Genomic DNA, 11,483 nt, shown 5'->3' on the forward strand with positions numbered 1-11,483 from the left:
TAGGCACACCCGCAATGGAAATGAGGGGCAGAGATCCCCAATGAAGATCAGAGGCAGAGATCATCAATGAAGATCAAGGGTGGAAGCCCTGCCATGGAAATGAGAGTCAGAGATCCCTAATGAAGATCAGAGGTAGACCCCCCATGGAGAGGAGAGGCAGAGATGGCGATGAAGATGAGAAATAGAGATTCCCAATGAAGATCAGACGAAGAACGCCCATGGAAATGAGAGGCAGAGATCCCCAATGAGGTTCAAGGGTGGAAGTAAAGCTATGGAAATGAGAGCAGAGATCCCCAATGAAGATCAAGAATGGAACCAAAGCCATGGAACTGAGAGGCAGAGATCCCCAATGAAGATCTGAGGCAGACCTAACATGAAAATCAGAGGTCACAGTCTTCCCCATCCCACTGGGACCTGGTAGGAAGCCTGAGCAGGCCTGACTTCTCCCAGAGCCTTGTCCAACTGCCGTGGGCTCCTGCAGCCAATGGTGGCCTGGGATACTGATCCCAATTTAATTCTAGTGCAGAGTTCCTCTTAATTCTGTCCCGCGTTTCCTGCATCCACTAATACGAGCCAAAGATTGCCCCCATTTCCTGCTCCTAGTCTGACTTCCACTCCACAGACTGGGCTGGCCTGCCTCAGGTCAGCTTCTTTCTAAAGGCTCGGCCGTGACCCCCTGTGGCCCGCACACCATCCTCCCAAATCCCCAGACACGTACGTATTTCTCAGACAACGGGCAGTGGAGAGAACCCTCCAGCGGTCCAGGACCACGCCCTGGCACAGCCCGGCCACTGACACCAGCCATGGCACTTCCTCGCCGCCGTCGGCCACCTGCCAGCTTCTCAGCCTCCTGAGAAGTTCCCAGTCTTGCTTTGAGTCTCGAGGGCTGGAGACTATAAATGTGGGAAGGATGGAGATGGTGGGATGGTGGGGCCGGTGGAGCAGAGCCCGAGCTCTCCCCGAGATGGACCCCCCAGGCCCCTGGTCACCTTGTGGGAATTCATATCTGGCTCGGTTCTGTCCTGTTTTAAGAGGACGGCCAGAAAGCGAAAGGGAGGGGAGGGTGTGGACGGGCCGGGGGGGCTCCCTTCTCGCCGCTTCGTCACGTGTCTCCCAGAACATAGAGCCAGCAGCACAGGACATGAGCAGGCTCAGGCCGCAGAGGCCCAGAATGACCCTCATCCTTCCCTTCCCGTGCAGGCTGGCGTCTTTGGCGCCAAGGAGGCTCGAGCTCTGAGCGGAGTTGTGCTCTGGGGATGGCCGGCGGAACTCGTGAGGTCACAGGCCCCCTCCACTGTGACCTCAGTGCCGCCTGACCGGCCCCCAGCCTGGGACAGATGGCTGGCTCCCGTTGTGGCCCATCCCACACCCCCCCTCCCCGCTCCCCCACTCAGCACCGGCTGACTCAGCTAGAGGCACAGGAGAGGAGCAAGGAGGCAAAGGGCCACGGTCTGGCCCTTAAAGCATGGACGAGCAGCCAGTCTGGGACCAAAGACGATTCTTTAATATCCGAGCCCGCCGGCTATTCTCTGTGGCCCTAGGTGGGTGGCCTGGCTAGTGCCGGGACTCAGGGGGACACGGGAGGGGTGGGGCGGGCCTTTGGGAGTCCATCAGCAGGCTGACCAGCTCCTCTTCCTCCTCCTCTTCCTCCTCCTCCTCTTCCTCTGCGGGGGATACCAACTCAGTGATGGTCTCCATCTCCATCTCGGTGCTCTCCATGTTCTCCAGGATGGTGCTCATGTCGATTTCAGCGGCCGCGGCCTTGGGGGCCTCGGCCGTGCCCCCCACATTTGTGAGGACAGAGGTGCTCTTGGTGCTCTGGCTGGATCGAGAGAAGCTGCGCAAGAAGGAGGCGATCCGGCTGGGTTTCTTAGTCGGGGCAGTGGCTGGAATGGGAAGAGCGAGAGATTTCAGCGAGCCCCTGATTTGCTTTGGTTCGGCTCGGCTGGGGTCAGGTCCCCTTCTCTTCCCCTCCTCGTCCCCTCCTCCATTCTCTGCCTTCCTCTCTGTTCCATTCGTCCCTCCCTCTCCCTTCCCCTTTCTCCCCCTTTCCCTTCCTTCCTGCTTCTTCCCTCCCTCCCCCTCTCCCTTCCTGTCCTCCCTCTCCCCTGCCCTGCTTTCCCCCACCCCGGAAAGGCTGGGAATAAGCAGAAAGGGGCTCACAAGGCGTGCTGGCCGAGCTCTTACTCTTCCCGGGCTTATGGGAGGTCCTGAAGACATGAGACAAGGCAAAGAAAATGTCTACCGTTAGCCCGGGCGCCACCCGCAGGGCCCCGTTTCTGTAAGAGCTTCTGAATCTTAAGGAGAGAACAAGAGAAAGGAAAGCCATGGGGGGGGCATCCCCCTGCCTCCCTTCACCGTTTGTGCGTCTGCTTGCTTCTCCGTGAGGGAGACGGAGGGGGCCGGGCGGCTTGGGCCTCTGGGGGGGGGGACACCCAGAGGGCCAGTGACCCGGCTCACCTGGAATCCTTGATGGACGGGCTGGAGGCCTTGCGGGAGGATGGGCTGCGCCGGCTTCTCCGGGGCCGGTGGCCGGCCTTCTGCGCATCCTTGGAGGTCACGGCCCGCCGGGAGGACTTCTTTTGGCCACCGCCGCTGGTGTCCTTCTCGCCTCCCTTCCGCCCCCGGCCTTCCCGGTGCCGGGATCGCCTCCGGGATGACCTCCCTTCCTTGACCGCCTCCGGGGTGCTGCTGGGGGCCAGCCTCTGACTTCCATCCCGTTCGCTCATGTAGCCTTCGGTCTGCAAGGTCGACACGAGGGGGGGCTCGGACTCCAGCGGGGGAGCGATGACTCCTATCCCGGCTATGGCTATGCCGCCGGCTCCGGCTGAGGCCACGCTTATGGGTCCGGAGGGGCTGAGGCTTCCGGCGCCCGCCGAGACCATGCTCACGGAGTCCGGAGACATGCTGGCGGCACCGGCCAGCACCAGACTCACACTGCCAGCGGACATGGTTTCTGTCACCTGCGCAGTTGCGGTCCCGGCCAGGGCCAGACTCAGGCTGGGCCCCTGACTTTCCGTCACGGCCACCCCTAAGCCCGGAGTGGCCTTGCCTGTGGGACCCCTGCTGGCGGCAACCGCCACTGCGATGCTCGGGATGGATGGTGTGCTGGGCGGGGACACGCTGGGGACCCCTTGGATGGTGTAGTGGTGGGTCAGCAGGTCCCTATCGGTGTCTCCCGGGCAGGGGAAGGCCTCCCCGGCCGAGGCGGCCAGGATGATCTCTGACTTCGCCACCATCAGTTGCTCCTGCCGGGGGATGTCGGACATCATATGAAGACTCTTGATGCTCACTTTATCCTGCTCCCCTTCGCTATGTAGAATTGGCTCCTGGGATTGTGGGGCACAAGGGGGGAGAGGGAGAGAGTCAGGGCTGAGGGAACACTGACCAGAGAGTCAGGAGCCCCTTGGCCCTGTTAGGATCAGAGGAGGAGACTGACGGAATCCCAAGACACAAAGTCTGTGTTCTGGTGAGTGCCAAGTGTATCAGGGCACAGGGGTGCGATTTGTTCCTAAAAAAACACCCTGCCCTCCCCACCCCCGCTCTTCAAGGCCTTCCACCTTTCTCGCGGACTCTGGACAGAGGCCTAATGTAGGGGACGTTCTCAGGGGAGAACGGCACCAGATTTCTTTGTTCCCACCCCCCTTCCCCCTCATTCTCTAGCCTGGCCGATTAGTGAGTAGCGGGGCGCTAGGAGGCGAGGCGGGTCGGCAGCAGCTCCACTCACGGGAGACTTCTCTTCGGCCATGAACACAGGCACCTCGACCCCGTCCCCGGCAGGGATGGCGTGGGTGCTGCTGTAGCCCTCGACGGGTGGCCGCAGGAGGTAGATGAGCTTCTCCCAGTAGGAGAAGAGGTCCTCCCGGGCGTCGGAGGGTGGGCAGAGCTGGAGGTAGAACGATCGCCCGCTGGCCAGCTTTAGCCGAAGCTGCTGCTTGTCACGGTCATGGACGGAAATCTTCACGAACTTTAAGGGGAGTAGCCTAGGCAGCCCCCCACCCCGGGAGAAGGGTGTTCCAGGGGCCTCCCTCCTCCCCATTCTCCCCCCCTCCCCAGTTTCACCACACCGGTGGCCGGGTAACTCCAGGGGCCGGGCAGGCTCCGCTCAGGAGCCAACACCTCATTTTCCAGGTGACACAGCCAGGGATGGCCAGCAGGCCTGGCCTTTAGAAGGCTGAGGCTTTCGAACCCCTGCAGTGGGGCGTCCTCCCCTCACGCCCACGGGAGCCAGAGGAGGAAACTGAGGGCCCAAATCCAGTCCCCAGGGAGCATTGGCTCCCTGGCCCTAGTTGAGGGGTCCCCCCTAAGCTGGATGGGAAAAACACCAAGGAGGTGGAAGCGATTTTCTGAGCAGGGCCAGGGGGGTGGGGTGGGCAGTGCACTGTCTCACTCACCTGGTCAACTCCAGGGTCTTGGAAGGGAAGTGCAGCATGCTCCTGGAGCCAGGCTCTGGAAAGGGTGGGGGGTCCTCCAGGTACACGACGGGCCGGGCCAGCAGCATGACGTTGGGCAAGGGCAGGATGGGGCTCGTGGACGCGATGCCCACCGTCACCATGCGTACCCGGTTATGCACATCGATGACTTCGCCTCTCTTGCTGATCTGCAAGAGGGGGAGGGGACATGGGGGGATACCAAGATGCCCATTGCAGAACAGCTCTTCTCTTCCTCTTCTGGGTGGATCAGAGGCTGCCGCATATCCTGACCTAGAGCCCCTGCCCTCTGGGCTCAGAGGCCCTTCTCTCCCCCCCATCCCTCTAAAGCGGAACCCTCTCAGACCATCCCCGCCCCCCAGCCTTGTCCTTGTACCTTCAACCCACGGGTGGAAGTGAGATTGGTGGACCTGCCGGAGCCCGCTGCCACTGCCGTTTACCTGGGAGCCAGTGGGTGGCCCGGCAGAGCTCAAGGAGCCTCAACTAGGAGAGTGCTGGGGGGAGGGGCCAGGGGTGGGAACGGCCTGGGGTGGAAACGGCCTGGGGCGGACTAGGCCCTCAAGGCTGTTCTCTTGGGGGGGCAGGGTCTCGAGGCCCATTCTCTGGGGGTGGGGGGTGGGCTAGGCCTCAAAGTCCATTCTCTTGTGAGGGTGGGGCCTCGAAGGCCATGGGGGGGCGGAGCTAGGCCTCGAAGTCCATTCTCTTGGGGGGGCCGGGGCATTGAAGCCAATGGGGGGGGGGGGGAGCTATGCCTCAATGGCCGTTCTCTTCGAGGGGCGGGGCCTCGAAGCACGTTCTCTTGGGAGGGGCGGGGGCGGCCTGGGCCCAGGCTGCGGCACCTGAATGAAGTCGCTCTCGAACATGGGGGCGTACTTGAAGGCATCGTACTCGCCCTTGTACAGCTGCCTCTGCAGCTCGCCCATGGAGGTGTTGAACATGCCCACGGCGCGTCCGCTGGCCGCCGTGTAGTAGGGGAGCATAGACTCGCAGCTCATGGTCCTCCCTTCCCGTCCTCTCTTCTGAATGGACAGCTGTGGGGTGGGTGGCCCAGTGACGGATGGGGAAGGGGGGGAACGTTAGGGCTGAAGCCGGCTCCCCGGCACCCCGCCCCCAACCTGGGAAAATGGTGCCGGGAAGGCGGGGGAGAGAAGGGAGGTGGTTGCCCAGGGCCCCTCCCCGCCCCTCTCCTCCCCTCCCGAGGGCTCACCTCGGTTAGATCAAGGTCGCTGCCCTCAGCGTCCATGGCCACCGGCCCCAGGTGTTCCTGGCCCCGCCCCTCCCTCCCCCCACCCACCCTCCTTCGTAGTCCTCCTCCAGCTCCACCTCCACGCCTTGGCTAGCTCCCTGAGCCGGGCTGGTGGCTGGCCTGGGCGCGAGCACTGCGCTGACCGCCTCCTCCTAGGGGGGGGTGGGTGGGGAGGGCGGGCTCCGGGCCGTGCGCCGCCGCCGCCCCGCCCGCTCGCTGCTTCGCCGGGGCGAGGTGGAGGGAGGGCCGCGATCGGGCCTGGGGTGGGGCCGGGATCAGGCGTGGGGGGGGCCGGGCGCCGTCCTTCCTTGCTCCCTCCGACCTTCCCCGTGGCCAGATACTGACCACGCGCAGTCCCTGCGGGCGGTTTTATAGCAGCGGGGGGCGGCCTCTGTGACAGTGGGCCCCCACCTCTGTGACCCCCCCGAGCCCCACCCCTGGCCCCGCCCCCACGTGAACCTCCTGGGGCGCGGCGCACTGCCTCTCCCTCCCAGCCCATAAGTGTGTATAAATTACATACGCACCCTCACAGCGGGGTGGGGGGGGATAGAGGAAGTGTAGATGTACATCCCAGGTGGGTGCACACACCCCTGGGGCAGAAGTGTGTACACACTCACTCCCAGCACAGAAGCACACACAAACAGACCCCCCCCCCAAAAAAAACCCTAAAGCTTTATTGAGGGATTTGGGTGTCAAGCTGTTGCCCCTCCCCCGACCCCCATTCTAACAGCTTCAGTTAGTTTTTAAAACGTGGCCCATCCATTGCCCTGAATAAAGAAAATGGCTGGAAGGCTCCGCACTGGTGTTTTCAATTTCCCACCTGCAGGATGTGGAGTAGGGACAGGTGGGGTGAGGGAGAGGCCACCTGTGGGGCCCACATCCAGGACGGACAAAGCAGAAGAACGAGGCTTGGGGCTCGGGGGTCTTGCCAAGAACTCTTTATTGTAACCCTCACCTGGAGCCGGGGAGGCCGCTACCAAGCCCCCGACGCGGCCTCCTTAATGTGCGCACCAACACTTTCCAAGCACGAATTAAGAAATGCAAACAGAACCAAAAATATATATATATATATGTATATATATAGAGAGAATTTTTCCGCTTCCTCCCCCATCCAAATGCTTCAAGTTTCAAGACGGCGAATTTCCCAAGGGGCACGGGGCCCCGGGGCAGCCACGCCAGCCTCCTGGCGGCGGGGAATGGGCGGGATAAGGGTTGGGCGGTCAGTTGATTACTGCTTAAGTTTCCTTCTGAGCTTTGGACAACGTTTGTGTGGGGTCTTGGATGTAAGGGTCATGTACCCTCTTCTTCCTCCTCTCCCCATCCCCAAGTCTGACAGTAGACACAAGTAACAGGGTGGCGAGCAGCAGGCCCGAGGGCCTAGGCCAGGCCAAAGCCCTCTGAGCACTCCTGGATGGCTAACAGCAGCATGTGGCGCAGCTTCTCGTAGCTCTCGTAGGCAGGAAGGTCCAGCTGATTGAAACTGAAAGGATGGAGCAAGGAGACTCAGTGGGGCACCACCAGCCCAGACACCGGCCCCCATTCCCGCCCCATTCAGACACCCTCCTCTCACCACGTGTGGGCCGAAGGCAGGCGGTCCGTGGAGCGGTCGTCTCGGTGGATCTGAAACTTCTGGATGCCGTTCATGCCCTCAAGTGCGGCAAAGCCCTGCAGGGGCACCTTGGAGGTGCCCGTCACAAATTGCAGAAACTTGGCACGGTCGGCCTGATCGAAAGAACGCAAGGCTCTCCAGAACCACTGGATCTAAAGAGAGAAGACGCTGGGGCTGAGCACCAAGGACCCCCCACCCAGAGTCTGGGGTTTCTGGTTGCATCTGGACTTGGAGCTTCCAGCCCTTCGGGAAACATTGCCTCCCCTCCCCCCCACCTGGTGACCTCATCTAAATCAACAGTTGGGTTGGTCCAGAAGCAACTGTCAAGTGCCTACTACATGCCAGGGATAGTGAATGACACCAACAAGCTCCAGGGGAGGAGAAAGGGGCCCGACATAGTTTGGGAAGGGCCTTATTCAGGAGACAGAGATGAGACACAACCAGAAGGCAGGGCTCTTGTTGGGAGAACGGCCGTGGACCGGGGTCACTGAGTCAAAGAGTGCAAGGTGCAAGGAGACAGGAAGGGGAGGAGGCACATTACAGAGGGCTGGGATTGCCAAATAGCATTTGAAACACCCTGGAAATGACAGGTAATCCAAGAAGTTTATTGAATGGGGGGTGGGGAAGCATGCGATATGTTCTGTCCTACACTTTGGGGGCTCAATTAAAGAAGCCTCAAGTGGGGAGAGAACGAGGCAGCCGAAGCCCTCAACAGCTGCTGCAAGAGATGGGAAGGGCTGGAGGCCGCAGCGGGGATGTGGACGGGCATTGGAGGGCCCGTGTGCCACACAGAGCAGGAGACATGGACAGAAGTACGAGACTGCTGCTGGGTGGGGGAGGCCTCAGAGGGAAAGCTGCCCGCTTCCCTTTTGGGATGTCTTTGGGTGGGTGGAGATCAACAGTGTGGATGGACCACGGGTCCTTCCCAGCTAGAGTGCCTTCGTTTTCCTTTCGTCCGATTGCTGGCGCGAGCTCCTGAAAGCTGAGACTTTTGTTTTGGCTTCTGCACCCAGCCTGCTGCCCAGCGGCACACTGGCCCGTTTCTCATTTGGGCTCGTTTCTGGGTGCCGGCTTTGGGGCCAGTCTCCTCTTGTGGGCAGGAGGGTCTCTAGGCTGGGGGGTGCTGAGCGGCACTAAATGATTCCGAACACCGGCACTCCTCGGGGTGGTGCACGCTCGCTCGCACATGTAGCCACTGCCCCCAGGGTCACTCACCTGGATGGAGTTGGACTGGTACTTGTGATACTCCGTGTTGGACTTGAGGTCATCGATGTCGATGGTGGGCAGCCCTGAGATGAGAAGCTCCAGCTCCTGCTCCGTGAAGATGGAAATGAGGCGTTTGGGGATGATCTCATAGAAACCCTCCAAGAAGGCTGCCAGCTGTTTCCGGATGGCTCCTGCAGGGAAGAGAAGGCCCACTGTTGCTCCGGGAGTGGGGCGGCTCCCCGTCCCAGAGCCCACACTTCTGCATGTTGGCCCCCCGTGCTGGCTTCGTTTCCACCAAGGAGGGCGTGTTCCTCCCTCCATCTCACTGGGGCCCGAGTTGAAGCTCACACAAAGGTGCCTCTGAGTCCCCCCGGGGATACCTGTCATCCTCATCTGGCACACGAGGTGCACATACTCCTTCTTGTTCTCCTCAGTCACCAGAATGTTGGCTCCATTGGGTTTCAGATCCCGGACCTCGCAGACCCCAAACTCTTGAACCTTTAAGCAAGACCAGCCACTTCAACTGTGCTGAGTAGACAGCATCCCCTCCCCTTGGCAGCTGGATTTGGGGCAGGGGCCACTATGCTGCCCTCCTCAAATCCCATTTAGGGTTTTCTGGCTTTTGACTTAAGTGACCAAGAGATGGGGGACTGGGTTTCTTTCGAGGCACCGAGGTAGCAGTATCACGTCCAGGGGACCGGACCACCTGCCTCCACACCCGCTTCAGACACCGAATGGCAGCCTGGGCAAATTACTCAGTTTTCTCAGCTGGAAAATGGGGATGACGACAGCCCATCCCTCCCAGAGCGATCATGAGGAACAAGAGAGGGCACATTTGCAAAAGCTTAGCATGGGGCCCGGCATGAGCAAAATGCTCGCTTGTTCCCTACCCACCAAACTCACAGAGAAAACCCGAAGCTGAGAACCTTGATTTGCAGATGGCAAAAGCCTGGCCCGCAGGGAACTTTGGCTCTCCAGTGGGTGAGAAGGGGAAATGTCCCAGAGACAGGATCTCAGGGGCTCAGAAACCATCCTGGGGCATCTTCCCCCCCCCCAGTTACCTCTGTGCTGAAAGTGAGGTCATAGCCAAGAGTGGAAACGTCATTTTCCAGCAGGTAAACCAGGCCCTGGTAAAAGTGGTAGTCCTCACTTTCCATGTCTGTGTACCTAAAGACAAGCACAAGTCGTGTTGAGCACGGGGGTGGTAGAGGGCATGAGGCAGGGATAGGGAGTGGCAGTGGGCAAGCCTTACCGGACCGACTTGCCCAGGATGTGCTTGTAGAAGGACCTGGTGAAGTAGCACTCCAGAAGGCGGTTGTCGTACACGGCCTTGGCCACGATGCGCCCAACAAACTTGAAGTAGCTGAGATGGTTGGGGTTGCAGTGGGAAGAGGGGTTGATGGTGTAGGTGACCCGGTCGCCAGGGGAGGTCCGGAATAGGGCGTACATGGGGTTGAACATCTCTCGGGAGATGATCATGTACCACTCTCGCAGGAGACCCCCGGCATCCTGGCCCTCTTCTCCTTCAAACACTATGTACCTGGCATGGGGAAGACGAGATGGGATGCCGTTAGCTGCACCCTGCCCCATCCCAGCCAGCATCACCCAGTGGCTCCCTGAGCCCATGCTCAAGATGGCCTGCTCCCCAGGGCCACTGACAATTAAGATCATAGGATCTTGGGTTAGGGCTCTAAGGGGCCTGGGAGATCATGTGCTAGGTGGGTAAACTGAGGGCCAGGATCCAAGTCAGCTCTTCAAACCACACCCCCACCCCCTGCCACGCTCTCTAGCTGGCCAACCAGTCCCCAATCCTTTGCAGTGGGTGGTGAAAGCAGAAGGAGGGGGGGCCCTGAGGTGATGTGGGGGAAAGGCCCCAACAGAACCCCTGCCCCAAATGGAATCGCTCAGGTGGCATCTGTCCTTGCTCCCAAGACAGGCCCCTAAAAGCTTTCCTCCAGAGCCCAACATTGACGAGATACCAACCGGGACTCGGCCAAAGCCAAGAAGGGAGCCCCCAGGGTTGGGAGCAGGGGTGTACCGAGCAGCCCCGATGCTGAACGTGCAGATCAAGCCCCAAGATGGGAGCCTTGTTTTGGCTTTTTTTTTTTTTTTTTTTGGGGGGGGGGAAGGAGGAGGGAGAGGGGAGGCCCTCCACCAGCTGCCCTGGCCCATTCCCTCCCGGGGCCCTTACAAGCGATTCTTCATTTCCTCTGGAGATTTGCGATGCAGCTCCCGGTAGGAGTCTTCAAACACGTGGTCACGGCGCACGTGCACAGCCATGTCTTCTTTGCGCAGTCCCTCGTCCAGACGCTCAAGCTCTTGGCGGAAATACCTGGGGGTGGGGGTGGGCTAGATGGGTCATGCTGTGGGGCCATGGGCTGCCAGCTTACACCAAGTGAGCAATTTGGGTTAGCCCAAGGGGATGTGGGGATACCATGTGGAACAACTGCCACAGCTGAGCCAACAGGCAGGTAAGAAGTCGAAGGGAGCGGGCTGCTGAAGCCATGAAGCCGTACCCCCAGACTCCCCATGCTCAGACCGCGCCCACACAGAAGAAGACGGGCCCTTGGATCGCGCACTTCAGGCCCAGGCTGGTAGGACTTGGGAGACATCAGCTGACCACCACCCAGCAGAAGCAGGACATGGTCCCATCAAATATCCCATCGTCCCCCCTCCCCCCACCCCCTTCCTTTTCCAGATTGGGAAGCTGAGGCCAGGGATCCAGAGCCAAGCCTTTCTCTCCCAATAACTGACACAGTTGCATCCCCCCAGCCCATCACGTACTTGCGCTTAACGTCGAAGTCTAGCACGCGGATGTAGTCCACCAGGACAGCGAAGGGCCCGTCTGCAAGATGGGTGGTGGACTGACGGAGGATCTGATTGAGCACAGTGCGATGAGTCTCTGCAGAGGGGGGAGAAGGCAGGTATCAGGTCCAGGGTCAGCAGGCCGAGGCCCAGGCCTTTCTGTTCCGCTGTCTTTTCTTTCCCTCCC

The 11,483-nt window shown here is 60.5% G+C and overlaps 2 protein-coding genes across 14 annotated transcripts in view; both read right to left on the minus strand.

The window, feature by feature from the left end:
- Nucleotides 1–1,481: 1,481 nt before the first annotated feature.
- Nucleotides 1,482–6,018, minus strand: LOC127542894 (Golgi-associated RAB2 interactor protein 4-like). 3 transcript variants are annotated; one of them, XM_051968797.1, is made up of 7 exons: nucleotides 5,638–6,018; nucleotides 5,270–5,461; nucleotides 4,395–4,600; nucleotides 3,728–3,983; nucleotides 2,461–3,329; nucleotides 2,164–2,210; nucleotides 1,482–1,886 (listed from the first exon to the last, which is right to left on the minus strand). In XM_051968797.1, the coding sequence occupies exons 1-7, from the start codon at nucleotides 5,671–5,673 to the stop codon at nucleotides 1,555–1,557; spliced, it is 1,938 nt and encodes a 645-aa protein (XP_051824757.1). In that variant the 5' UTR covers nucleotides 5,674–6,018; the 3' UTR covers nucleotides 1,482–1,554. The 3 variants fall into 3 exon arrangements, with proteins under 3 accessions (XP_051824757.1, XP_051824756.1, XP_051824758.1); XM_051968796.1 differs by having other exon boundaries at nucleotides 2,164–2,297; nucleotides 5,638–6,016; XM_051968798.1 differs by lacking the exons at nucleotides 5,270–5,461; nucleotides 5,638–6,018 and adding an exon at nucleotides 4,807–5,126 and having other exon boundaries at nucleotides 2,164–2,297.
- Nucleotides 6,019–6,599: 581 nt separating this feature from the next.
- Nucleotides 6,600–11,483, minus strand: part of HUWE1 (HECT, UBA and WWE domain containing E3 ubiquitin protein ligase 1) — a 98,791-nt gene continuing 93,907 nt past the window's right edge. For 10 of the 11 annotated variants that reach the window (XM_051968783.1, XM_051968795.1, XM_051968792.1 and 7 more), the window contains 8 exons: nucleotides 11,276–11,393; nucleotides 10,683–10,823; nucleotides 9,744–10,031; nucleotides 9,553–9,658; nucleotides 8,872–8,989; nucleotides 8,501–8,682; nucleotides 7,247–7,437; nucleotides 6,600–7,156 (listed from right to left, as the gene is read on the minus strand). In XM_051968783.1, the coding sequence (XP_051824743.1) occupies nucleotides 7,054–7,156; nucleotides 7,247–7,437; nucleotides 8,501–8,682; nucleotides 8,872–8,989; nucleotides 9,553–9,658; nucleotides 9,744–10,031; nucleotides 10,683–10,823; nucleotides 11,276–11,393 (1,247 nt within the window). In that variant the 3' untranslated portion in view covers nucleotides 6,600–7,053. Of the gene's footprint in view, nucleotides 7,157–7,246; nucleotides 7,438–8,500; nucleotides 8,683–8,871; nucleotides 8,990–9,552; nucleotides 9,659–9,743; nucleotides 10,032–10,578; nucleotides 10,824–11,275; nucleotides 11,394–11,483 lie in introns of those variants that run through there. The other variant, XM_051968793.1, reaches the window with a different exon arrangement.

Source organism: Antechinus flavipes, chromosome X (genome assembly GCF_016432865.1).
Source record: "Antechinus flavipes isolate AdamAnt ecotype Samford, QLD, Australia chromosome X, AdamAnt_v2, whole genome shotgun sequence".
Lineage (NCBI taxonomy): Eukaryota > Metazoa > Chordata > Mammalia > Dasyuromorphia > Dasyuridae > Antechinus > Antechinus flavipes.